This window comes from Solea solea, chromosome 10 (genome assembly GCF_958295425.1).
Source record: "Solea solea chromosome 10, fSolSol10.1, whole genome shotgun sequence".
In the NCBI taxonomy this organism is placed as follows: domain Eukaryota; kingdom Metazoa; phylum Chordata; class Actinopteri; order Pleuronectiformes; family Soleidae; genus Solea; species Solea solea.
The window spans coordinates 21,170,479-21,198,133 of record NC_081143.1 but is presented as its reverse complement, the minus strand read 5'-3'; the positions used below and the strand labels follow the sequence as shown (position 1 = coordinate 21,198,133).

General features: G+C 38.4%; 2 protein-coding genes across 11 annotated transcripts in view; one reads left to right on the top strand and one right to left on the bottom strand.

The window, feature by feature from the left end:
- The window catches only part of LOC131466571 (complement C3-like), an 86,687-nt gene that overhangs the window by 40,529 nt on the left and 18,503 nt on the right, over positions 1 to 27,655 (top strand). For 3 of the 9 annotated variants that reach the window (XM_058639891.1, XM_058639890.1, XM_058639889.1), the window contains exons 1-3: positions 25,426 to 25,913; positions 26,451 to 26,524; positions 27,427 to 27,622. The exons of 2 other annotated variants lie outside the window; for them this stretch is intronic. In XM_058639891.1, coding sequence (XP_058495874.1) covers positions 25,911 to 25,913; positions 26,451 to 26,524; positions 27,427 to 27,622 — 273 coding nt within the window. In that variant the 5' untranslated portion in view covers positions 25,426 to 25,910. Of the gene's footprint in view, positions 1 to 21,217; positions 21,248 to 21,331; positions 21,387 to 25,417; positions 25,914 to 26,450; positions 26,525 to 27,426; positions 27,623 to 27,655 lie in introns of those variants that run through there. 4 more of the 9 variants (XM_058639896.1, XM_058639895.1, XM_058639892.1 and 1 more) reach the window with 3 other exon arrangements.
- Positions 1,659 to 25,157, bottom strand: LOC131466574 (complement C3-like). 2 transcript variants are annotated; one of them, XM_058639905.1, is made up of 43 exons: positions 24,929 to 25,157; positions 23,937 to 24,010; positions 19,509 to 19,704; positions 19,099 to 19,261; positions 18,834 to 18,928; positions 18,141 to 18,229; positions 17,690 to 17,772; positions 17,505 to 17,610; positions 17,277 to 17,379; positions 15,860 to 15,980; positions 15,655 to 15,767; positions 15,375 to 15,521; positions 14,319 to 14,418; positions 14,113 to 14,204; positions 13,838 to 14,029; positions 13,546 to 13,692; positions 13,236 to 13,365; positions 12,752 to 12,799; positions 12,423 to 12,543; positions 12,229 to 12,317; positions 11,718 to 11,857; positions 11,075 to 11,287; positions 9,903 to 9,966; positions 9,712 to 9,801; positions 9,320 to 9,523; positions 8,900 to 8,975; positions 8,604 to 8,763; positions 8,391 to 8,486; positions 7,909 to 8,059; positions 7,569 to 7,654; positions 7,198 to 7,275; positions 6,944 to 7,099; positions 6,782 to 6,844; positions 6,641 to 6,722; positions 6,495 to 6,543; positions 5,494 to 5,584; positions 5,294 to 5,383; positions 4,604 to 4,706; positions 4,399 to 4,488; positions 3,193 to 3,285; positions 3,005 to 3,088; positions 2,654 to 2,789; positions 1,659 to 2,169 (listed from the first exon to the last, which is right to left on the bottom strand). In XM_058639905.1, exons 1-43 carry the CDS (start codon positions 24,929 to 24,931, stop codon positions 2,049 to 2,051), a joined length of 4,728 nt encoding a protein of 1,575 aa, XP_058495888.1. In that variant the 5' UTR covers positions 24,932 to 25,157; the 3' UTR covers positions 1,659 to 2,048. The 2 variants fall into 2 exon arrangements, with proteins under 2 accessions (XP_058495888.1, XP_058495889.1); XM_058639906.1 differs by lacking the exons at positions 17,277 to 17,379; positions 17,505 to 17,610; positions 18,834 to 18,928; ... (2 more) ...; positions 23,937 to 24,010; positions 24,929 to 25,157 and having other exon boundaries at positions 18,141 to 18,189.

Here is a 27,655-nt window from a genome sequence, read left to right as displayed (position 1 = left end):
GGCACTCCTCAGAATTCTGACTTTATTCTCACAATTCATGCTGTTTTATTATTTTTTTCTTTCTTTCATTTTTTCCTCTGTGATGATGGTGACGCTGAGGGTTTCAAGGAGGAGTTAGAAGAGGAGGATTCTGACACTTCAGTCTTCCTTCTAGGAGAGTATTGGTCGTTGATGTCTCAATGACTGGCAGGAGTCAAGGCTGGGTCAGTTTCACTTCAGTGACCTGTGGACAGAGACTATGAGGAGAAAGTAGAAAGCACTGGATCGTTGAGGTTTTTGCACTAAACAAAACAGTGCATCTGTCAGAATGCAGGAATGAAGGAGTCATGTTTAGTCCAGCATGTTTATATCTGCTCAGGAGTGACAGCAGTCTAACAACACAAACTCACCATTAGGCTTATCATTCCTCAGTCAAAGAAAAGGAAAGAAAAACAAACAAATATTCTTAGACATCAATATCCACATATCAACAGAAACTACAGCAAGGAAGGTAATCTCCCTAGGTTATACAATGCAATGGCACCATCTTGTGGCCAAAGCAGAAAACTACACAATGGAAACTTCACACATGCATTTAAAAGGATTTTATCCGATGTACGCACACAACACTAGCAATGCTGTGGTCCAAACAGCACAACATTAACTCACTTATTATCAGACACAAAACTAAAACACACACATAAACATATCATGCTAAGAAATATACTTAACGAGCATCAATTAACAATGAACATTGGGGAAAGGATGGACACTTCCTTTCTCGTTATACACTCACACTCCATGAATGGAAACTGGACACCAGAAATAAATATATACTGCTTTGCATAGACTCCCAATTTCAACTTTGGCTAAGTATTGACTCCAGGGGTTCACCTTGAGGCAGGTGCTCTAGGACACTCTGGGCAGTACAGGCCCACTGGCATCATTTCATTGGCTGTATTAACATGAAGAAATATCTGACAGAACCAGACTGAAAAATGGGTGTCCATTTGCTTCAGCTGGTTGGGGTGAAAGGGAAAAAATGGGGGACAGAGGAGAGGTGGGGGACAGAAAGAAGAGAGACCAAGAGCAGATAGTCAAGTTACAGGTTTAGACAGGACATTTCTGAATCACTTATGGCATGTTAATAGTACTACAACTGCTTTATATAAACCTACATATAAAACAACATTCCTTGTGACATGTATCAAAGCACTTAATATCATAATAAACTGTCCTTGTCCCACAATTATTTTAAATTCCAAATTTCAGACCTGTCATGAAAAGACAAATTAAATTTTAAGGTTGATTGTTTGTCATGAGTTTCTTGGTGTTTATTATCCAGAGAAGCTGAGAATCTTTCAGGACGATTTTGAAGTGTTTTTTAAAGTGATTATATTTGTCAGAAACTCTAGAAGATTCTAGAAGTGCATTGAGCTCCTGCAGGTTCACTGTTGTTGGTTTTATGCTGCAGCATCAGGTGGATAAAGTGCAGTGTTAATATCACACAGTATAATATATAAATATAACAATATCAATTCTGAAATAGTGCTATACATTAATCAAACAGTGAATCACTACCAACAAAAGTGAACATTTCTGTCCCCCACACAGTAGTGATAAGTTTAAATAATGTGCATTCATCTAAATAACAAAAAAAAGTGATGCAGACATTTAGATGAAGACTTTATTGTTTATTCCACAGTGTCACAGCGTTTCAATCTCTTACATTACTTTCTTTAAAGGGTCACCTTCTTTTAAGTAAACAAAAAATGCCTAAGGGGCATTGTGAAAGTGTGCAGTAAAATTGCCAGGCAATCAGTCTCTTTAATAGTGAATCAAATATCACACTTGTTCTATTGTTGTGTTTAATATTGTTACTTGTGATGTGGTACTAATTATTTTATATGTCATATGTGTAAATATGGGAATGCTAGCTGTAACCCAAATTTCCCCTCAGGGATAATGAAGACACATTGAACCTTGATCTTATAAGAGTTGCATGATAAAAAATGCTAAAATACAAAAAAAAAGGAGAAAAGGAAAGTTCCTTTTCTGGAGTTGCTCTACTAATACACGGCGACCAACCCCTCCAGGCCCAAACATGTTGGCCTGTGTTCATCTGTTCCACACTCTGCGTCTGTGGGCCAGTACTCGATCCAGGTTCCCTCGCTGAGCACATACTGATCCCTGTGGGGAGAGAAGCAATCACATGGATGCTGGTATGCACACTGTAAGAAGACAGTGGGAAGTCCTCCCACAAAAAAAATAAACAAACAAAAGAATATATGAAGAAAAATATTTGTAGCAACACGTATAGACTTAAAGATTCAGGAGATTTTTGTTGATGTCATTTACTCTTTTTTTTTTTTTACATTAAAAAAGTTTAATGTGGCATTTAATGTGTATATGCTGCACCTGTGTATACAGCAGCAGCACAGGGTTGGGCAGAGGCAAGAAGCATTTATACCATCAAACTACAGAGCAATATAATTGACTTCTGAAACGTGTTGTGGGCCCTTATTGGTGTTTGTAGTCATCCAAATCACATCTGGTGTGCAGCATGATAATGTTGCCGGCTGACACAAGCTCTAACCACCACAGTTTGTTTAGTATGACACTCATTGATAGAACAGGAGTATAAAGAACACATTTGATCACACAAAAAACTTACGGTTGGTCCTTGTGAATATCCTCTGATGTGCCCATGATGAGATACGTTTTGCCTTTAACCAGATCTACAGCCTCCCTGCAGTGAGGGTAACTGAGGAATTTGCGTAGTTTACCCAGAGGACCAACATCATGAGTTCCTGTTTTTTTAAATACACCAGAAGAGAAAGAAGAGAATTCTGGATCAAACACACATCTTAAGCATTAGTGTAAAACATGATTATCATTTTCCCATATCTCCCAAATGGATTCAAAAGGATAAGTTGAAAATGGCTTTACTTTTAGCCAAGAAGAAGATGAGGGGATTTAAACCCCTCATGTATAATGTGATACATTTGAGGCTGTTCACACCCACCGTCTTTGATCACTTCCATTATCTGCATTGTGTAAATATCAGCAGTCAAACCATCGATGAATTCTTCCAGTCTCACTTTGTAAGCTGAGGACAGATAAGTGGCAGATGATGATTATGAACCTCTTCTTATACAAACATTCTGGTCATTTATAGTTAAAATAATGCAGATCATTCACACTCAGTCTTACCAAAAACTATTTTGCTGGTGGGTGAAGTCTCAGTGAATTTAGCTGTGCGCACCTCAGTGCTGATTTTACCCTTCTTCTGCATGCTGCAGTTCTCTGGAAATAAACAGCAGACGCACAGGAAAGATACAAACAATAACATAAGTACATGCTAATGTGTCTCATACTGTAGATGCACTGTATGATTGTGTGAATGGGTGTTTAAATTGGTGTGAATCAGCATCAGGATTTCAGAGGGAGGAGACAGCGATGGAAAAGTCTCTGTCACTCCAGGTTCAGCGCTGTGCAATGTTGGTGGAGCATGTTGAAGAGGCATGAGGGGGCCCTGATTATGGGGGGCTTTATAGGTGAGAAGAATGATTTGGAATTGAATATGATATGGTACAGAGAGCCAGTGTGTGTAATGAAATGATCACAAGAGTGGATGTGAGTGAGGAGGCATGCTGCGGCGTTGTGTAGTTTATTTAGGACTTTTCATGAATGATTAGAGGTTATTGACAAAGACTAAACCTACGCTGTGGATGTGTGGGGTGAGAGAGAGAGGGCAGTTGCTGACAGTGGGAGAAAAGGTGAGAAATATACAGTCTGCCCTCCATCTTGTGTGCCGCGTTCTGGCATGTGTGTGAATGTGAGTGTACATGTTGTGAATGAGGGTGACTCCCTCTGGATCTCCTCCCTCCTTAGCCCTCCTCACCACTGGTAAGCCTCTGCCCTACAGATTCCTACTCCTATTATAGTTATTATATGGCGTTTTAATTTTACATGTTCAATTGGAATAAAGATTATTGTTGGATGGAACCACGTCTCTGGTTCCTTGCCTTGGTATAATAAACCTTTGTGCCCTTATGTAGGTAGTTTTGATCTTTTTCATCTGCAGATGAAATACTTTCTTTGGGGGTTAACATCTACAGGGTGGCATTGTCAGAGCTTTACTACTGACCAAAATGTGAAAAACCTATCCTCCTAGTGGAGTGTGTGGCAGAGGTGACTGATTTGGTAGGAATGTAGATCTGGACATCGTGTGTGTGACCGTGGAAGTGGAGATCATGACAGTGTCTAGTGTTTCTGAGGGCGAGTATTTAGAGGATGAGGAGGTGACGTTGTAAACGGCAGAATGATCAGTTCTTTAATGAAGCATGATATTAGTAGTTATTATGAGTTCCTTCAGTACTTTCAGCTGCATCTTCAGAGAGACACTATAGTGTTTACCTTCAGCACATGTGCATTCTCCATCTCTACAGAGCCTCAGCAGCTGCCCAGCTTTCCTCTCTGGATGGTAGAATTTCACACATTGTGTTTCTGCAACGATAAAGACACCCATTGATGAAATGTGCATTCAATCCAACACTGTTAACACTGCTAATCTGTCTATGTACTCTCTATCCAGATCTATCCAAGTGTCTTTAAGGCTTACGGTCATAATATTCATAGACAGACACAGCCGCTGGTTGCATGACGCCCACTTTCAGAGTCTGGTGGATCCTAAAAGTGATCTCATCTGATCGTGTGTGAGAAACCTGTGGAGAAATGTAAAGCAAAGATGAGAAGTGAGGTTGTCTGAGAGGTCTGGGACAATATGCTTTTATCACAATACTCGGGTGCTGATTCAATTTAAAAGTTGCCATTGTGATTTATTGTGATTCTACAAGTATAGTAAGTCACTAGTATCAATAATTACAACCTTATTTTCCTCAAACCTAATTTGAATGATACATTTTCTTAAGACAATAACCCATGGAAGATATTTCCAAAATCAATGCACATCACGTGACGGTCAATCAGTCTGATATTTAGCTGAACTGAATTGGACAGCAGTTTGGAATTTGTACATTTAAGTTAACTGCTATATTTAACTGCCCCTGCTAATAATAATAATAAAAAAAAATACAAAGAAGCCAAGTAGAAAATAAGTGTTTCTTAGCTTTGCCTACTCATTTAAATAATAATGCAATGCCGAGAGATTCTGACACGGTACAAATGTTCAAATAAAATTGAAAAATGTCTTTTAAAACCCTGGATTGCAAAACACATTGATTTTTAATAATCTTAATTACATTTTGTATTGCTTTTTCTATTTTTTCACTCCTATTGTCTAATGTCTTACCTTGTCCAGGTAGATGATCAGTGAACCTCTCTCTGACAGAACTGTGTCCATCTCATATTTTGCAATGGTACGGGCGCGTCCTTTGGCCAACTAGACACAAGCATACAGAGTCAGAGACCTTTGAAAGCCATGAACATCTTGTTTTTTCATGTTCATTGACCTTTGAATTGTAAGTGAGTGTGTGTGTGTAAAAATCTTACTAAGTCCAGGTCATTTGTGTTGACAGTGAAGCCGGTTAGTAAGCCAATATCCAAGATTGACATAGTTGCATCGTGATCCTTGTCCTTATATCTGTGCAATAAATGGACACATTTAATTGAAAAATATGAAGAACACAATCGTGTTGAGAAAGACGTGAAGTAATAAAGCATTAAAGGTCCAGTGTGTAAGAATTACTGACATCCGAGTCACATCAGGAAACTACTGTGGCTGATGAATACCACAAAGAATGTACACACTCATTCACAACGCTCTCATTTCTTTGGTGCGCTTCATTGTACAGTTTTAGCATGACTCAGCTCAACTCGACTCTTCACTGAAAACGTGTTAATCTCCAACATTTAGCAAGGACATTTCTAAAATCTCAATATTTAACAGAAGTGATAGCACTGCTGAAAGCTGGCGATCATGAGCAGAATCACAAACTGTTCAGCTGTATTTTAGTTCAGTGACAGAGTCTGAGGAAGTACTGAATTCATCTTTTGAATTAAATGATTCTAATGATTCAGTACACGGAAAACAACTGCTTTACAAGTCACTAGTTTGTGTGTATAAAACGATGTCACAGGCGTTTCATGCAGCTGTGCTATGATGACCCTGCCCACGTTGAGGAGATACTACAGTAATGGAAAACAACTTTTCTGATTCCAAACTGAGTAGAGCCGAGTCATACGACAACTGCTTAATGTTAAATGTTTTTTCTTTCTTTTTTTGTAGTTAGGTTATGTATTGGCTTTATGTGGGAGAAGTCATTCACAACTGTTTAACCAATCTCTCACTCCAAAATGTGAAATTATGGGCTGCTGTTGAAACTAAAACATAAAGCAAGGCCTTTGCCCTAAGTACATATAAAAGGCTTTTTCTAAGGCTGCAAAAAGGTGATTTTATACTGATGGGTAATATATGAACTTTTGTCAATGAGCCCTCTTAAATGTTTCACACTGGACCTTTTAAACCAGCATCATTTCGGAGCCATACTTACAAAACTTCTATTCTCAGTTTGTATATCGCCTCATCCTCATCCATTTTCTCTGGAAAAGCAAGAAACCAGATGAGCATGTAATTTTTTGTCATGGCAGAAAAGTTCCGGGCAGAATCATTTTCAAATGGTAGAGGGCATAAAATGACCTGGGATGAGCTCCACTGACAAGTTAAACTTCTGACAGTCACTCTCGTTTTCCATCGGCAGAGCGTAATACTGTGACACCATCTGTTAACACAGGAACATGTATTCATAAATGACTGAAAACAGAAACATGCTTTATTTACCTTCAGTGTTGCTTCTCCAGTTCCTGTCGCAGTCACTTTAACATCCTGGTTTATATCATTGAACTGTGAGGGGCAAAATAAAAACAAAAGAAACCAGATGATCAGAAAAACAGGATTGATGACAACCACTGACAGAGTGTGTGACAGAGCGTGCACGCTCACTTTTGATGTTCTGGTCGTGTGGTGGTTGTTCCTGTTGAAGTTGATCTTCTCTGGCTTGGCCCTGCCACGCAAATGGATGTCCACGTTCAGATCATACTCTGGTTCTTTAGCATTAGCCCAGTATTCTGCTACAGCCTGGTACACTATCATCGTAGCCTGGACAGAAAAACAACAGTAATAAAACGTCCATTGACCTGTTTTGTAGTTTTGTAAGAAAAAAAAGAGCTAGAGGTCAAGTTGGGATGTCCTGTTACCTGAGTTGAGCCATAGCCTCCACCATCCTTCTGCTGTTTGTTGAACCATCTCACAATAGGTCTAGCATCTTCAAAGGCCTTTATTAACAGAAGGTGAGAAAAGGTTTGAAGCACACCATATAAAGGTCTGCAGTAGTAAATTAACCAAATTAACCAAAGAGAATAATGTTTAATTAATATAAAGTATTGTAAAGAATACTTTATATTCAAGAAAGCACATGTTAAACAAAATGAGAGGTGGCGCTTGAATTAAAGATCAGTAAGTTTGGGAAAATATAACTTTACACTGATAAAGTCACTAATTTAAACATATGGAAGGATATTAAAGAAATAGATTCTCCTGGGCCCCGAGTGAACTTCCCAAGACTCACCTTGGCTTTGACCAGAGCAAGAAGAGCATAAGCTGTGGCCTCTAATGTATAAACACGTCCTTTAGGAACATTCCAGTGGGACAACTCTGTAAGAAAAACACAGGCAAAGAACATTGTTTTATTATGGGGTAGAACTTGTGCCGAATGTCATCTGATATGGAATATTACATCTCACATTCTGACCTGCAGACATGAGCGCTCAGATTTTAAAGGCCAATTTAGATATTATGACAATTAAAATAGTGTCAAAAACTGTTTTAATAGAGGTTAATATTTCTGAAAAAAAATTGTGTGAACCATAGAATATTTTTTCTCTTGTATTGGAGAACTGTAACTGCACCTGGGGAAGCAAACTTGTACAGGATCTCTCTGTTCAGTTTGTCTTGGTTGGCCAGAGCGTATGATGACATGGCTACAGCATATGGGTTGGTGAGTCTGGGCAAACGCTTCTCCAGGTAGGCCACGGCTTTGTCAATACTTCCAGGCAGACTCTGGACATCAGGAAAACAAGAAACAGAGAAATGATGGGAGGACTGAGTGTGACAGGAGAACAGATAAACAAGTAAGCAGTGCAAACATGGGGGGCGAGGTGAGAGGCAGGCACTTGAACAAAAACACAACTAAACAACACAACAAACAAATGGCTGCTCCTCAAATGTGAAAAGTGAACAGCAGGTCAGTCAAGCTTTAATTTATATCTTATTGCCTTTGTTTTATGTGCATTAGGTGAAAAACAAATAATCTCTGCTTGGTCCATCACTTATGTGGAGTGAGTATGTGATCACAGTGGTGTAATACAATGCATGCAGGTGAGGTACTCACACTAACTGTGTCAGCACATAGCTGGCGTGACTCCTGCATGGCGATGAGGCAGAAGGCCGTCATGGAGGCATCTGAATCTGAGCCTCGCATATCACTCTGCACACACATGCACACAGAAAATGTTTCAATTTGAATTGAAAAGTGTGACATAATCTTTTTTCATCTCAATGAGCTTTTTGTCATAGATGATGTCACTGGAATGAGTTCACGCACAATCATCTCTCTGTGGATCACCCTTCCGACTTCTCTGAACATGCCATCAGGTTGCTGTGCATTGAGAATCAGAAACTTGACAGCGTCACAGATCACATTCTTCTGCATTTCCACCAGGTTGTAGGACACGGCAAACACCTTGACCACATAAGCTGTGAGCCTTTGAGAGAGAGGAGAGTGGATGACTGTTAACTTACATTAAACACATGAAAAATACACCCATGCTCACACAGTCAGAGATAGACGAGGATGTGGAAACATTTACATATCAGCTCATTTATATTTGAACGTCTCACCAGGTGCTACTTTTAGTCCTGGTCCACACTGCAAAAGATCCATCTTGTTTCTGGAAGGCGAGCTCATTCTTGTAGCCTGGATGCAAACAAAACACACATTTTATTTTTACCAAGTGCCATTCAGTCCATGCATCATACATTTATGTCAGTTGGAGGAGTCCTTTTCAGCTGACTCTTTCATTGAAGGAGCCCTGAATATTTTTTTCTTTGATTAGAGCATATTTGTCTGATGTCTGATGGTTTTGTTAGTTTAAAAGGCAGAAGATGTTTGAGTACGTGTCTCGTTGTCAAATTCAATTAGTGTCAGTGTCATCATTGCAGCTCTCTCGATCTGTACAGGAGTAGTTTGTTACACTGTTTGTTTTGACACAATTTCAGCCACAGAGAGGAATAAAATAAACATCTTCTTTGTGATCTCACCAGTCTTGATATGCTGGAGGGCTTCATTTCGTTTCTGAAAGCCCACAGTTTCCCACTGGTTAGTTTTGTCCAAATACATGGTTGTGATGACAGGTAGACTCATGCGGGCCAGGTTCTGCTCTCCACAGCCGCTTGGCTGCCTGATCAATGAACCCAATGATTTCCCACTAATCACATTCTCCACCAATGGACCAACTTCACTCCCTGCACATGCATAACCAGACAAATCAAAACACTATCAATCAACAGGAAAAAAAGTAACAAATACAATGTCCCCTAAAACCAGTGAGCTGGTCATCTCCTCAGTAAATCAATACTGTATTAAAAAACAATGCACATTGATTTGACCGTGTAAGTCTGTAACATTTAAAATGCAGAATGTGATATCCCACCTGTCACAGAGATCTGTGTGCTTGTAGGTGTGTTAGGAACCCAGTCTTTCTTTGGAATTCCACTATTGAGGATGACTTCTTGTTTACCTCCTGGAGGAAGAAACAGGCAAGTTTGGGGGGTGGGGGAGTCATTTTAAGTCAATCACAACATAAAATGACTATAAAGTGAAAGCATTCAATGTATGACTCACCGGTACCTTTGTGTGTAGGGTCTAGAATTATAGTCTGTACAGACTTAATTAGTACACCTTCAGGCTGGAAAAACAACAACACAAACATTATATTCACAACTATTTTTAAGTTTATTCTTTTCTGTATATGTTGGTCTGTAGCGAAACAAAATATGCCTCGTTTCTATAAAGGTGCTATATGTAAGGAAATTGATTAAATAAGACAAAATGACCATAATGTGTCATCAGACATTTAGAAAACATCAAATGAATAGGTGTTAGAGATAACAATGGTGCAGCCCATATAATCACAAAATAATGTCAGTCAGTCAGTCAGTTCTCTCTTTTGTTTTGGTCTTTTGCGCCACCCACTGCCACTGATATAATAACACACCTTGTGGTACTTTAATGCCGTGTTCACATCAACGCAATTTGTCATGTCTTTTGTCGTGATTTTAAACAGGAGAAATGGGCATTTCTTTTCACCATCAACCAAAGTGTCTGGCTCCGTATGGTTTTGTGAAACCACACAAGACAACAGTCTTCCCTGCAGACGTTTCCACAAGAGATAAAGTGTCGTACAGCTCAGAGTGTCAACACACACACGTAATATAATAAATAAAATAAAATGTGCGCCGCGTCCGGTGTTAAAGTGCTGCTTTGTATTTTGGAAAATTTGGCAACCACACTTGTGCAATGTTTTAATATGGGACTGTTGTAGGTAGTGTTTTTAAACAGATGTATTGTAAAATATTCATAAAAATATCCTTATTAATTCCTTTTTTCTCAATTACAGTTCTTGCATCGTAAGGCAAACACGTAGAGACAAACAACCATTTACTCCATCACTTATTCACAATTTTGAGTGCCCAATTTGCCTTATCCCCATATTGCATGTTTTTGGACTGTGGGTATAAACCAGAGAAAAACCAAAACAAACATAAGGGGAACATGCAAACTCCATGCAGGTCTTTTTGCTGCAAGGCAACAGAGCTAACCACTACTTCACCGTGTGGCCAAACTTGACAACATGAACAACAAATTATTTTGCTGTTGTATAAAGAGGTGTTGGATACGACCATCGACTCTTACACGTGTGTACAAACACAACACATCTGATAAAATTGTCTGTTAATGTTAAAGAACATTTCAACACGCCGTTGTAGTTTGAATATGGCGTCTGTTTCTCTTACCATCACCCGCAGCATCTTCATGACTCCATCACTGAGCGGCGAGTCCTTCACGACTGCTTTGACCTCAATGCTGAATTGTCCGTACGTCATTGGTATAATGATGAAGGGAACTGATCGTGTACTCAGGGGCCCGACTCTGACCTTCTGACGATATAGTGAATGTTTAGACGCTGCCCTGCACACATGCTCCGTCTCAACCAGATCCACACGCACCTTGGGAGAGAGATGGAGAGAGGTTATGAGCATATGATCACAGATGAGGAGACACCACAAAGTGAATCAGCTGCAAATACTGTTTCAGGTTCTATAATTCATCATCAATAAAATAACATATAACAATAACAATCTTAAAAAGGGACACTGATCTACAGCTAATTTAAAGCTGCAATGAGTAACGTTTTGGTGATTTTGGTGTCTATGTATGCTGTCTTCTTCATTCAATGCTCTGTCAAGAAATACAATCAGACCTGACAAAGGGTGGGATTCTGTGTGTACACCTGTGGGGGGACTACAATGCTTTGGACATATACAATACAATATAATATAATGTTCGCATACAGTGTTATTAGAGAGTATAGAGAACCTCTTTTTTAACTTTTTGATCACAAACATACTGAGAAAAATATCATAGTCATAGACTTACAGTGATAAGATTAGGGCTGTAGTTGTGGAGGATTGCCTTAATTTCTAGCTGCTCTCCACGGACAGCAGAGTTGGGCAGTCTAAGGTCAATGAAGAAGTCCTTCCTGACAATCACTTCTAACGGCTCACTGACACAGATTCCTTCAAGAAGAGGAGGAGAAGCAAGTGATGAGAGAAATCTGTGATTAGTTAGGTGCAAAGATTGCATAGATTGTATATAAAAATGTAAGTTTGTCTTCCAGATTGAACAGTGAAGTAAGAAGGAAGTAGCAGTAAACCAACAGAGACAAATCCACTAGCTGCAAAAAGAACTAAACTTCAATGGAAGTCTATGGGAAATTTGCCTACACCACACTTATTGATTTCAGTTTCAAAAACTGTCATGGCGGTGGTCAAAACATGAATCTTAAGGCTTTACAATGGGAATTTGGTTTGTGACCAGAAAACTACGTCCATGTTGATATACGGTCTATGGATACAAGTGAAACAACCGATATTCACTGAGTGCTCACCGTGGGTTCTTGACAGACTGATGCCAATGAACTGCCAGGTTGTCATTGAGTCTGGTAAAGGAAAGTTTTTCATCAATGATGAGGTTGCACTGAAACAGAAAAAAAAGTTGGCATTTTAGTGGTGTCATGAGTGAGGGTGTGTGTGTGTGTGTGTGTGTGTGTGTGTGTGTGTGTGTGTGTGTGTGGTGCTTCACCAGTTGGGTGTGTGTTGAGGACAAGAGGGCAGATTGATGTCTGTCCACAGCCAACTTTCAGGGAACTGAGTGCGAGACACTTTCTCATTGCTGTCCATGTAACTGTCGTCTTCAACCTCACCTAGAGAGACATCAAAAAGGTTTAATATTGTGTTAGTTTCAATCATGGATATGAAGAATGATGATGATTTATTTTTACCCACTTTGACAAGTTTATCCTTTGAATTAGGACAAACTTAAAAGTCAGTCAAAATGTCTAACCACAGACAATAAAAAACCTAATGTGACTGCACATTTGATCACTGGTGATTGACAGCTGTGGTCCTTACTTAAGCTGGTGGTTTGTCTTCTCCTGCTGGGGCCTGGACATTTTCGTTCTGAAAATGCAACAAGACAAAACATTGAACAGAGCCCAGTAAGGTTAAACTATGCTCATCTTTTGAAAGATACAAATGAAAAATATCTTTAATTTCATGCCTTATTTATTGAATGGTTTCAACTTCATATTGAAGCCTTTTGTCTCCTCAAAAAAAAGATGTCAGATAATCTTGTTAAGAGTTAAAGATGTTGTCGGCTCAACACAAAGGTGGTGAGAGGAAGAAGTCTATATTTAAGAAACAGTGCCTCTCATTCTATTTCAGTAGGAGGACACCACAGGGGAGTAAGGATTATCATAAACAATCATAATCATCATTAGCCAGTAGAATGAGGACCACAAAACTCCCACAACTATTTTTTTCCAAAACAAGTTACATTTCTTGATCGTGAGAGGAAAAGGAGAAACCGAAAGATCTGAGAGTAAAATAGTGTCACCTTGTCTGTAAGGAGTTCCAGAAGCTGTGCTGGACTCAAACAACAGCCCAGCATCGTAGAACACATTCATACCATCCTTTCCTCCACCAGGGGTGCAGCCTGTGTCATGTTTCTCCACAATGTCCCACACCTGAACAGAGTGGAAGACATTTTCACACAAACATACAAACCACAAACTGCTGGTCTTGAGTTAAAGTTTTCATCCTCCATGTCTTAACATGATGGATGAAAACTGAATTGAAGCCTAAAAAAAACGTGTTGAACAACTTTTAAATTTATTGAAAATTAATAAAAAAGAATAAGAAAATGCCTTTTTCTGGGTGAGGCGGAGTTGGTTATTCAACTTATTGTCAACTGCCACAAGTTGAACTGTGGCTCCTGGATCTCCAGTAACCTTCAGACCAAACATCCTTCGAGGCTCAAAGAACGCAGCAGGTCTCGATGTTTCTAACTTCAGCTAATTGGAAAGAAAAATGAACATTTTGTGTTTGTTAAAGTAGTTTCACACACATTTGATCTGTATTTCATAGAAATATTGTATCTTATTTATTTACTTTTATTCACTTATTTAAACTCCACTATATCAATATTGTGTGTCTCACCGAGCCCATGCAGGAGTCCTTGACATCCACCCAGACAGAGTCTGATACCACTTCATTGTCATTTGGATGGTAGTAGGCTATGATGCGGAATGATGGCAGCATGTCTTTGATGATGGGAACGGTCAGGGAAATCCTTACTTGTCCTCTTTTCCTGTAACTGCCATGTTGGATCAACTGACCTCTGCTCAGGATCTGGGGACACAGATTAAAACATCAGCATGGACCCAAACACAAGTTTATACAGAACGATCAGTAGGTCATAGCATGTGGCTCACCAGGTATGTGATAGTGTCTTGATTTGACGGCCTGTTAAAGTAGAGGTTGATCCTCAGATTGTCTCCTAACTCAACCTCTGCTGTATGCACATCTGTGAAAAACAATTTTGTGATGAGTTCTGCACAATGAAAAGATTTTCATGTTACTCTATCATGATTAATGTGTTTTACCATTTGAATTTACAGTATTTCAGCATTTTATTTACCTATGTGGATGTAGCTGTTGCTTTTAGTTTTATACGGAAGAGCTACCATGGTGGCTGATGCTTGTCTTTCTGGAGAAATACGAGGATCACTGGTTTTTGCCTAAAATCAGAGACACACACAGGTTTACAAACACAGCAATGTAAAGAAATATGGGTTCACTTTTACCCTCAATTACTCAAGTAAAGGTACTGTTACTTTAAGATAATAATTACTCGAGTAGAAGTAAAAAGACCACTCAAGTACTGAGTTTCTCTGGATTTATTTTTGAAATATTCAGAGCAACACAAATGGTACAAAATAGACACAACATAATATAAAACAGCACTGTTCAAATTAAGATAGGTTAAATAATAATATTTTAAATAAAACAATAAATAAATAATAAAATAAATACCCATTGAACTATAAACAATAATACATTCATTCTTTGGGAAATTAAATACATCACCCTTTAACTAAAAGTATAATAAATTGGGATTATCCAATTCAGATACATCGGCACGATAAAAGTATTGGTTGGAGTGTACAACAGAAACCCGGAAACAGGAGACCAGAACCTCAGTGTCGGACACAGTAAACAGGCTAACAGCCAAGCGGCTAACAGCTGGTGCCGCGGCACGGAGTCACTCAACTGGCTGCATTTGATTGGCAAGATTTTGTCGGCCATATAGCCAACAGGGAGAGATATAGATTGCGCATTTAATAATAAAATATATATATATTAAAAATAAAGTAACAACTGTCACTTAGCCAAATGAAACGGCGTAAAAGCACCGTTCTTTATTCAAAAGTATGTTGCAATAGTTACATTACATGTCATTTAGCGGACACTTTTATCCAAAGCGACTTACAAGGGAATTGAGTACAACCTGCGAAGGGGGGAGTTGAACTTGCGACCATGAAGTCTTTTGCGCACAGGGCATCGGTCTTAACTACTGAACCACTCCACCCCACCCTTTAATAGTTGTATGTTGAAGTAGTGCCACTTCATTTTAAATGAGAAAAAAAAGGAAAAAGGGGGAAAAAAGGGGAAACAAGATGTTTCAGAGACTTACAGTGATTCTCAGATCTGATGCTCTTGCCTCTGTATTGATGGGAAGCTTTGCAAGGCCATCAGCTGCAGTCAAAGCCCTCAAATCACCTGGACTCACCACCACTGCAACACCTTGTGCTGGAGTTTCATCTGGATTCACAACTTCAATCTGCCATGAAAGAAACAAACAGCCACATAATAAGAATATATTGAACTGTCCTTGTAAATCATATGATCCCTTTAAATCATTTATATTGATATATAATTGTATAATAATTATAAATTATGAGTAAATGCATTACAGAAACATGGAAGGCCATTCCTGGTTTGAAATATTTGGGCGTTCTCTTGAAGTGAATGGTGTAGGGGGATGTAACGATCTGGATGCCTCTCAACTCTGCCACCATTTCACTACCTGTTGAGTTGACATAATGTGTTTTACATTTTCTTATCGATCAATGAAATTCAAATCACACATGATCATGTGACACAGACTGTTTTTCTTACCACTGTCTGTCAGCACACTGACTGCTACAAATATGGAACTCCCCACAAGGTTGTCGATATTTTGGAAGGTCTGTGTGATGTGTTCCCTCGTCAGTTTGACCACTCCAGCACCATTTTCAACCTAACACAACAAAAAAAAGAGTAAGTGGACATTTAGATGTAAGCTACAAAACCAACTTTGATTTATTCTCATCATCATATAAATACATAAATAATTGAACTGGTGGGGTTGGTGACAACAGGCAAACTGAAAATCCTAAATTGTTTAGTCTCTCTGATTGTGTCTCAGATGTAAAGGCCTAACTTTACAACCCATGTGGCCCAACTGGTCCAAGATGGCTGACGTGCTGTGCCTTTGAGTATTTAACTCCTTGGATAATTTGACTGCAACTTAAATTTTAATAATACTTAGAAATACTTTTATACTTTAAGGATTACGGAATTTATCTGTCCTCGATCTGCGTGCATATTCAATACTATGGACTATAATTCATCCATTAACAAGTTCTGTTGCTGTTGTTGTAGCTTTCATTCGGCCTACATGGCCCAACTGGTGAACAACACCTCACAACTCTGAAAATATGGTAACATCTTGGTAACCTTTTACATTGTGGATTTAACTGCAGTCTTTTCTAAGCTTTGTGGCTAAATAGTGTCTGGCTGCAGTGGACATGGTCCACTGGACAAGATTCTGAACAGGGATGATCTACCAACTGCCAGGCTACCAGGCCTAGGCTACACCTGTAAACAGGATCCACTAGCCAAGGTATCAGCCATACAAGCAACATGCCAACAGTAAGCATAATACATTACATCTCATTTAGCAGACGCTTTTATCCAAAGCGACTTACAGGGGAATTGAGTACAATCTGCCAGGGGTGGAGTTGAACTTGTGACCATGAATCCTTTGCACACGGGGATTTAACCACAGGTGGTCATAACCACTGAGCCACTCCACCACTGATACAAAATGACAACAGATGACTAAGACTAAGAATTTAAAAGATATGCTATATGTCAGGGGAACTGTCAAAGTTAACTGCACAACATGAACTATTGATGAGTCCCTGGCAGTGATGTATACTAAAATAACCTATTAAAAGCCAACAAATCCAAATTACCTAATGAAAAATAATGTAGAAATTAATAATTTAAACAAAATAGCAAATGAGTTCAATAACCTCTTTTAAATATAGGTCCTAGTCTTCCTGCAAATAATCCTACAGCAGATATTAACACAAACATGGAAAATGTTGACAGTATTTTTTGCTGAGATAATGAATTTTGTGAAACACTCAACTGATGACTTAACTAACTTAAGATTATAGTTGAATTGTTTTCATATCTTTTTTTTTGTTTGTGTTGCTTTTTTTAATCTCTCTTTAAATCAAAAAATAAATATAAAGTATGTGCTCACCGCTACTCTCTGAACAGAGTTTGGAAAGCTCCTCTTCTGACCTTCAAGCACAACCCCAAATATCCCTTGTGCTGTGCCCGACACACCTTGACCAGACAGATACCTGAAACAACAAGAAACATGCAGTTTCAATGAAAGTCAGACAAAAGCAGCAACACAATAACATTATTTTTCAGCCTTTAATGATTCTAGTTCTGAAAGCCACAAGAAAAATATATATATACGTACGTAGCTTTGATGTTGACAGTGAGCTCTGGACTGTCCTTATAGAAGAAGGAGCTCTCAGGCATCAACTTCACCTCAAGACTCGGCAGCACTGGAAATCTAAATGAAACTTAATGTGTCCAACACCAGAAAGTAAATAAATACTTACATCACAAGTTAAAGGTAAACTTCAGGTAAAAGGGACGCACCATATTCCTTGACCTCAAACTCTGCAGTGTAGCTCTTCTGTGGGTTCTTGTGGAATTTGGCCACCACTTTCCAGACTCCAAGACTGCACGCGCGCGCACACACACACACACACACACACACACACAGTTACTTGTGTCATGTGTGTCTCCAAATCCCAACTAACATTTGTCTGTAGACTACCTTTCTAACAATACCAGCTAAAGATAAATTATAATACACATATAGCTATATCACACAAGTTAGTTAAGCTTGTGTATCTTTCTATTTATTTTTACTGCACAGTGTGCTGGACTAGCCTTTTTTATGTCTCTTGGCAACAGCCATCAGTGTCAGGCTGTTTCCTCCCATTACCAATGTCCATGTGAAGCTATGCTAATTATCCCCTGGATCTTATAACATTTTTCTGAGATGTTATGAGAGTGACAAATATTAAAACAAAATAAAACTAACCTGATAACTTCACCAAGTGGGAAAACACCAGCGTGGATCCCTGATTTTGGAGGGACTGACTCAACAGGTAAAGTGATTCCTTCAGGAGTCTAAAAAAAGAAAACACACACAACAAGTGAAACCATTAACAGTGACCAAGACCTCTTAACAAATTAGTGCAGTAACAAATGATCATCCTTGGGTGTCATCAACTCTATGACTGTCACTTGAGTGGCTTGATACATGCATGCAGCTGAAGAGCAAAGTAATTCTGTCTGTCTGCTTAAGATTCAATAACCTGACTGGGAGTGTGTGTGAGTGTGTGTGTGTGTGTGCGTTTGTGTGTGTGTCACTTACTAAAATATCAGTTATTGACCATAGAAATTGTGGTTTACTTAGGAAATGAATGTTTACACAGTTGTATGCAATATTCATGATTTAACTAGTAAAATGGATAAAATGCATACACATTATAAAGTAGCCCTCCATATTCTGCACCCTTCACATAGCTCTGAGTGTCAAAAAGGTTGGTGCCTCCTGCCATCGAGTATTTAATTTTACAGTCAGTGATGGCTGTTACAAAAAAAGGAACTTTTTAAAGAACATGTGGTCCTGAATCTATAAATTTTGCTTACAATGAAAAAAGTAGGTAAATGCTGACATACTTAATATTTCATATATGTTTATTTGTGATTAATATAGCGACTGCAATACCATAATCTCAATGTCAATGAAAGAATCCTTATGATTGTTTCCATCACTCTCAATGGGCTCCATACGAGGTGTCACTGCAAACATCCTGTAAAGAACTGACAGGAAGAGAAAAAGGCTGATTAGACTGATTCCCTTTAAAAATGCAGTGTTAGAAATTGTCATGAATAAATCCACACAGTGATACACAGTGTGTTCTGATGAACTATCATATGTGGACTACTGTCACAGAGATGTGTGTGTTGTTTTGATGTTGTACTGAACACACCTTTACTGCCGGGGGTGTAGAGGCTCTTGTCAGTCTGGATGAAGATGTAGGCGTACTGGAAGGACACAAGGACGACTTTCTCCAGCAGGTAGTCAGGAAACTGAGCTTGCAGGTTGACATACTGCTTCACGGTGGCATCCCTGCTCAACTCTTCAGCGGGGATCTGAAGGCAGCAGAGGAATCAGTAATGAGGAGCAGGACAGGTGTATATGATTAGACTTTAGTGATCCCACACCAGGGAACATAACTAGTGAAATAAAGATATCAACTAAAAACATTTGAAAAAAACATTATGAATAATAGTAATAATACAATATACACCATGGGCAGTGCAATTTTAATGAGGAATAATAATGCAAACAACACACTCTAACACTCATGACTCATGAAATGAATGGTGTTCCATTTACCTTTATTTGTCCGAATGCCTGGAAGTGATTTGCACTGTTAAGGGTCACAGATGTGTTCACCAGCTCCCTGGCCTTGGTTGGATGGTTCCTCACGTTGATGTAAACCTGTATGTCTCCCCCTGTACAGTCTTGACACTCCACAAAGATGTTCTCTGTCGTTCCCACATGCAGCACGTTTGGGGCAGACATCACCTTCCTACAGAGACCAGGAAAAGACAAATACTCTTGTCAGACTGCACCATGTAATGTTAAGGGTGCTGACACTTGTTCTCCTTGTATCATACGATCACATTTTATCTTAGTCTGTGTTTGAGTTTGAATACATTCAATTTACCAGAAAAGATTTATTTGCTGTGATGCAACTGTAATCAAGATGCCTCTTTCAGGTAGTTAGTTCAAAAATATGAATAGAACGTTGTTACTAACAACTGAACTTTCTTTTATTCAATAATATATAATAACAATGCTTTATAAAAAAGTTGAACATGAAGATAGAATCAAAAGCAAATTCATCTCTTGTACAGTGATTGACAACCAATGTGATAGTGTGGGTACTCTGGGAATGTGCTGGCTTGATAGCACTTTAAGGACAGGGGCTCCGATCAAGAGCAGGACGCAGAGAGGTTGCTTAAATGTTCTTTAATAATCAGTCATCATAATCTACCAATAACATTAACGGCATATGATTATTTATCAAAAATAATCACCAAAAATATAGAAATGAAGTTAGACTTAAACAATCACCAGTTTAACAGGCTTGAACAGCATTACAATAACTCAAAACACATCATCCCTGAGTAACTTGCCAAAACATAATCTTTTATGGTCAATGTCGCCATCTAGCGGACAAAATAAATCACTGCAGTACTCGAGACGACCAGATGGCATTTAACCGCGAGCGAAAACAAACATGCATTTCTGGATCCACATAGTTAAACTAGCGAAATTACAACAGCCAAACAGCACGAAAACAAGCCCATTGACTTATAGTGACAGTATTCACTGTCCAACAAGGCAGGTAAACTCACGTTTCTGCATGAACGCACACGACTGGTATCCACCATAGTTTCACAACACCTCGGAATCACGTTCTCAACTTGCTCGGCGCGTCCATAAACAGCGAAAGGCATGATGGGAGTACCTACTGACGTGCCCAAGCGGATTTCATGAATACCGATGTCACGTTTGCGTCAGGCTTTAACCTCTTGTTACCTGAGCCTATTTATGCCTATGTTTTAGGTCTATGAACGCATATTTCATATTCATGAAGGCCTATTTTAATACTTTTGGTGTCATAGTAAAGGAAAAAAAATTGATTTGTTGAGATGTGTAAATATCAGTGTAAGATTTAGTGGTGAAGAGTAAATGAAGATAGACCACCAACAAAATTAAAAGAATTCAGTTTTGCCTGAAAAAAACCCCAAAATAAAGATGAATATCTCTCTGGAATAATGGTGAATAAGCTCTAAACTCACTCAAATCAAAGTACAGCCTGTGAACATAATCTCTGCAAAGTTTGACTTTGATCAAGTGAAGCAGAACAAAATTAAGAGTGATTTTAGTGCGAATGTAGCAGCATGGATGTGCTCCATCTCATGCACTATGACGGCCTTAATTTGAACACCAATGGTAGCGCTGCATTGTAGGTGGACGGGACTATAAATGCGGCATGTTCTACCGGTTCTCGTTCTCTGCACTCCTGTAAACACGTCACTTCCGGTCGGAGTGTTTGGCTCTCGGTGAGTAGGACTGTGGTGCGCTGCTTCACGTCTCTAATGCCCATTCAACTGTGTGCTGATCGGAGTGTTTTTGTTGTACTGCAGAGCGGCTGGGCTTACACGCCACGCTCAAGGTGCGCTGTCTCTCCAGTTTGCGGTGGTAAGTGTCCTCCCCCTCTGCATCATACTGTTTGGTGCCTCACGGCTAACAGTGTGGTTGCAGGTGAATGCCGGTAGCGGCGTGAGTCTCGCTCTCTCCCCCTATGGTTGTGCGGGCATCATACTCGGCAACAAGGGTTGTTTTTTTGTTTAATTGCCGCGTCTAAAATATTGTTAGCGTCTGAATACGAGGGCTAATTTTGTATATTTTTTTAAGATGAATGTTGGCCACCTGGCTGAGTAAAACGTGAACTGAATGACGTCACGATCAGCTGTCCCCTGCTGCTTTGTCTCGATCCGAGTCTGCCCTGCCCTGACGTCATACCGTGTCGCTTCACGGCTTCTCCCGTGGCCGCTGTCTGTGCTTGCCGTTTTATTTTGATGTTTTAGTTTAGGTTCACTTCGATTCTTTATTTTGATTTTGTTATTTCACCTGTCCTTTTTTGTTTGTTTTGATTTCTGAGATTGATTTAGGTTATTTTGATTTAATTTACTGTGGTATTACACATTAGTGTGTTTTTATATAGTGTTATATGTCTATTATTTTGGGGAATTATATGTGAATTATTTTTGGTAGTATAATTTGCCCAGTTGTAATTATTTGGTTTATTGTGTTTGATTTGGTTATTTTCTTTGAGTGATTAGTGATATTTTCTTTTTTCTTCTGGGCATTTTAGTTTAGTAACATTTTGTGTGTGTGTGTCATTTTGAAATATCTGTGCAATTTGGATTCAAACCATGTATTTAACTACTTTCTTCACTTTAATATCAATGTTCAATAAAACAATTTCTGGCATTGTTTCAAAGTTCCTGCAGACTTTAATATGTTTTCCATTCAAAAAACAAACACCAGCTGACTTTCATGAAGTTTGACATAGTTTTTCATTTGTGTTATTTGAGCTATATATGTTTGTCACATTTTAAAGAGGTTTTTACAGCTTTGTAGACCAGATTTTGATCTGAAAATTGATACCAGGTTTTCAAATAAATTTAAAAAATAACTTTTTCGTGATCCTTAATGAAAAATAAGTTGCGTAAACTCTGTCTTAAAATTAATCAATGTCAAACCAACGATAGCGAATACAGTAAGCTGAAAACTATAATGACATAATTACAGGTTAAAATTATCAACTTAATGGTTCATTCAAGTGACCATGGCTATTAGTTTCGTTTCAAAAAGGTTGTGCAAACTACATGGGAATTGTTCATGTGGATTGTGGTCAACAAAAGATTTCTGGCTATCGGTAAGAACTGTGGCCATTATCTCAATACTCAAGTAAATGAACATATGAAATACTTTTAATAAATGCATATGTTATCATTTTCTCATTTTAAATATAACTTCATTTATTAATTTATATCTATTAAAATATACAATACAAATAAAACAATGTGGAAAATAGATATATTACAGCATTGTAGTAGTGCTGTACATATGTAGTACAAGTACACAAGTATGGATATTGAGAAATGGCCAGAGTGCCCACCACTATCCAACTCAAACTAATTACACCTCATTTCAGGCAGCTGGGCTGCTGCTGTGTCAAGCAAACAAAAGAAAAAGGTACTGCACCCTTGTGGTCAAAAATAAAACTTGCACAAGACACTGGCCGTTTCTCAATATCCATACTAATGCGTACTTGTGTGTACTTGCGGACTCCCGTACTTGGGAAAACGTCATCAGCCTCAGTCCAAGTTCTGTTCCAATTCTCAAGTAAGCGAACAGCGAGGGCGGTTCTCAAACCCGGAACGGAAGTATTCTCGCTCCGCCCATTTTTACCAAGTATACATTGGAGGTGACTTAAGCGTACTTGGCCATACATTTTGGCGGAACATAGCAGCAGATAATAGAAATATTAATCTGAAATAAATATTTTTCTGTAGTATATATTTGTACAAGTTATATAGTTATTTATAGTAGTACATATATATTATATATACTACTCTACAATGCTGTAAAATCTATTTTCCGCATTGTATTGTATATTTTAATAGAAATAAATTAATAAATGAAGTTAAATATTTAAAATGTGAAAATAATAACTATATATGCATTTATTAAAAGTATTTCATATGTTCATTTATCAACACTGTAGGTGGCGGTAATGAGGCTGCAGCACTTGGCGCCAGCCACCGTTCAAACAGCAGAACAATACATACAGTACATACTTGCGTACTAGAGTATTGAGAAACAACCACATACTTGTGTACTCCCGTACTTGGCAAGTATATACTCCCAGCGTACTCTCAAGTACATACTTCCCAAGTAAGCTAGTACATACTTGCGTACTAGAGTATTGAGAAACAACCACATACTTGTGTACTCCCGTACTTGGCAAGTATATACTTCCCAAGTAAGCTAGTACATACTTGCTTACTTGAGTATTGAGAAACGGCCACTAACTCAAAAGTGGCTCCTACAATTGTGCTGAATTTAACTTTAATATGAATCCACATGTTTCCTTTTTTGTTATTATTAGAATCAGTGATTTAAAATGAGGAAGCCCAGAGTGCACATTTGAACTTAAAGGTATAAGGCAGATCTACTCACAATGGAGAGCTGTCAACCAGAGAAGTCACACACACAAAGGCCAGATAGGCCAGCAGCCACGGTGGAGTCCCACACTGTGAAAAAAAAAAAAAAACTGTCAGCGAAATTAACCGAAAAGGGGTGTAACATCATGACATCAAATAAGGTGTAAATGGAAAAACAATGAGACAATGTTTTATTGTCAGGATACTTTGTGAAATACAAAACCAGTCACAGTTTTTACAGACTTGTTTACAGACAGTTATTTTAATTTTAAACTGAGAAGACCTGCAATATATATATATATATATATGTGTATATATGTATACGTGTGTGTATGTATATATACAGTTTGTTTTTCCCAGAAAGAAACTGTATAACATTTTATTAATTGATGTTATTAAAATGCTTTATAACAGGGTGTCTGGGAGAAGGATGATGTTTTGTTCACCATCAAGGTAAAGTATAACCTGACTGTTTCTTGCCATAAAGCATCCACAAAAGCACCTAGGTTAAAAAGTATGTACGTAGGCCGAGTCATTTTTGTAGTGCAGTTTGAAGCAGAAACAGGAATTAATTTCTGTTTCCTTGTTATTTAAAAAAACAGTTCAGCTCAGGAAAGACTGTTACGAACCATGATGTGAAGTCCTGGTCCACGAAGGACGAGCTTTTATCACTATTAACTTCAAGGAAGATGAAAGGATGATTTGACCTATTGTGTTATTTTCTGCTTTTATATTGACAGTATTTATTTATTTCAGAGTTTGATTTCTGTGTTTTTAAATCTAATGATTTCCCACTAATACTGTTGTCTTGATTGAACCAGTTGTACTTGATTTTTTTTTCAATGTTTGTTGACTGTTTGTTGTCATTAAGTATCCACGTAGGTTAAAAGGTATGGATGTAGGCCGAGTCATTTTTGTAGTGCAGTTTTAAGCAGAAACTGGCATTAGGCATAATTTCTAGTTCCTTGTTTCAAAAACAGTTCAGCTCAGGAAAGACTTGTTACGAACCATGATGTGAAGTGTAGCAGGTCCACAGCCGGTGCAGCTCTCGTCTCGTCATACAACGTTTGTATATTGTTGTCCAGATTTTTACTGGCGGATCCTTATCAGCTCAATACTCCCTTCTGGAAAGGGTAACCAGAACAAGTACGGCGGGTACAACTCGAGTTGCAGTGCGTTAGTTAGTTAGACAGCAGTTCGTTAGGTTGTAAAACCAACAAGTCTTACAGGTTCTGATGATAGATAGATTTACAAAGGCACATACAAGGTTAATATAAAAAAAAGTGGCTTTGACAATGCACCTCAAAGGCACTTTAAAGGCAATGGTGCTTTGATACCAATTACAACAATGAACACCCTCTGGTGGAGGATAAAGCGGTAGATGATGACTGACTGACAGATAAATAGAATGAAAGATAAAAGTTCTACAATTGTTAATGTTTTATTTATTTTAACTTTGAATTTTAGATTTATATTAAAATTGCAAGGTCATTGTATCTGTATTTAAATATAATATGTAAATATTAGATATGTAGAGTAGTATATATTTGTACAAGTTATATAGTTATTTATAGTAGTACATATATATTATATATACTACTCTACAATGCTGTAATATCTATTTTCCACATTGTATTGTATATTTTAATAGAAATTAATTAATAAATGAAGTTAAATATTTAAAATGTGAAAATAATAACTATATATGCATTTATTAAAAGTATTTCATATGTTCATTTATCAACAGACAGACACCAGTTGAACTGCTCAAACGTTTATATCTGTGTTTCTCTGGGTGGTGCGCTATGGAAATATTGGATGAGCTATATTGGAAATATTGGCTTTTATCAAGTGGAAGATGAAAGGATTGGGAGGACATCATTGAGTGCATCATCAAAATAACACATCTCCGCTAATCACTCACAACTAAGCATGTGTGTCTGATGAGAAGGTAGCTGCACCGGCTGTGGACCTGGATACACTTCACATCATGGTTCGTAACAAGTCTTTTCTGAGCTGAACTGTTTTTTAAACAAGGAAACAAAGATGTCCAATTCCAGTTTCTGCTTCATACTATACTACAAAAATGACTCGGCCTACATACATACATTTTAACCTACGTGCATCCCTGGATACTTTAACAGTCAGTGGTTTCCTCTGAAAGAAACACATGCACTACAATTAAATTCTGCCAAAAAAAACACATTTGCTTTGATATAAAATTACATAAGATTATACTTTACCTTGACGGTGAACAAAACTTGCATCCTTCTCCCAGACATTTTATTTAACATCAATTAAATGTTAAATTTTCTTCTCTAAAGCACAAGATAAACTAAAGGGTTGTATGGGTTCTTTCTGGAAAAAAACTAAACCCCCCCCCCAAAACATTTTAGCACTGTTATGTTGTTGTTTTACAAAGCATTCCTGACAATTGAACATCGTCTCATTGTTTTTCTATTTACACTTTTTTTGATGTCATGATTGTACACCATGTTTCTGTTCATTTCACGGACATTTTTTTTTACAGTGTGGGACTCCGCTGTGGCTGCTGGCCTCTCTGGCCTTTGCATGTGTGACTTCTCTCGTTGACGGCTCTCCACTGTGAGTAGATCTGCCAAGTTCAAATGTGTAGCCTGTCTAATTCAGGTGTTGTCACGGCCTCCCTTTGACAATTCGGACAAGGCTCAATAGGAGACCGAGCATAGATGGACGCCACAAGTTGTACCCAATTGTAATTAGTTTTAAGTCACAAAAACTCATTATTTCAAAACAAATTGAGCAAAAGAAGAGGTTTGGAGATCCCGGAAAAACGTAACAAAAAGGTGGGTAGCGTCCATCTAGACCAGTGGTCCCCTACCCCCGGGCCGCGGACAGGTACCGGTCCATGGGTCAATTGGTGCCGCACAGAAAGAAAACAACTTACATTATTTCCGTTTTATTTATTATGAGATTCTGAACAATGTTTTATTTTGAAAAATTACCGGATTCTCTCCCCCACATCTGTCTATGACTCACTCTTGACACATGTCAAGATGCTTGCCTCGGTCACATGTCACGGTCGAAGAAGATCAACTGCTGGAGATCGCAAAATGGCGGCATTACTTCTGAGTGTAGAGGGACGTGGCGTCTGACGCCATCATGTCGCTACCAGGCCTCAACGAAGAACTGGATAGAGTGCTGATAGTCCCCCCCTTCTTTAAATAGCCACAGATGTATTGTATTCCTTATTTAAGCAGCTTAATTACAGAACAGGACATGACAAAAATAGGTTAGGAAAAAAACTACTTTTTAACAATTTCAAATTTTTTCATTCTGTTTTTAAACCAGACTTGATATTTGCCCAGAATTATAATAGTATTGACCAGAAGTGATATTTCTGTCACGACTGGTCAAACTCAAACACAGACTAAGATAACATGCTTACAATGAGAAAAAGTGTCAGCACCCTTAACATTACATGGTGCAGTCTGACAAGAGTATTTGTCTTTTCCTGGTCTCTGTAGGAAGGTGATGTCTGCCCCAAACGTGTTGCGTGTGGGAACAACAGAGAACATCTTTGTGGAGTGTCAAGACTGTACAGGGGGAGACATACAGGTTTACATCAACGTGATGAACCATCCAACCAAGGCCAGGGTGCTGGTGACCACATCTGTGACCCTTAACAGTAGAAATCACTTCCAGGCATTCGGACAAATAAAGGTTAATGGAACACTATTCTTTCATTTCCAATCA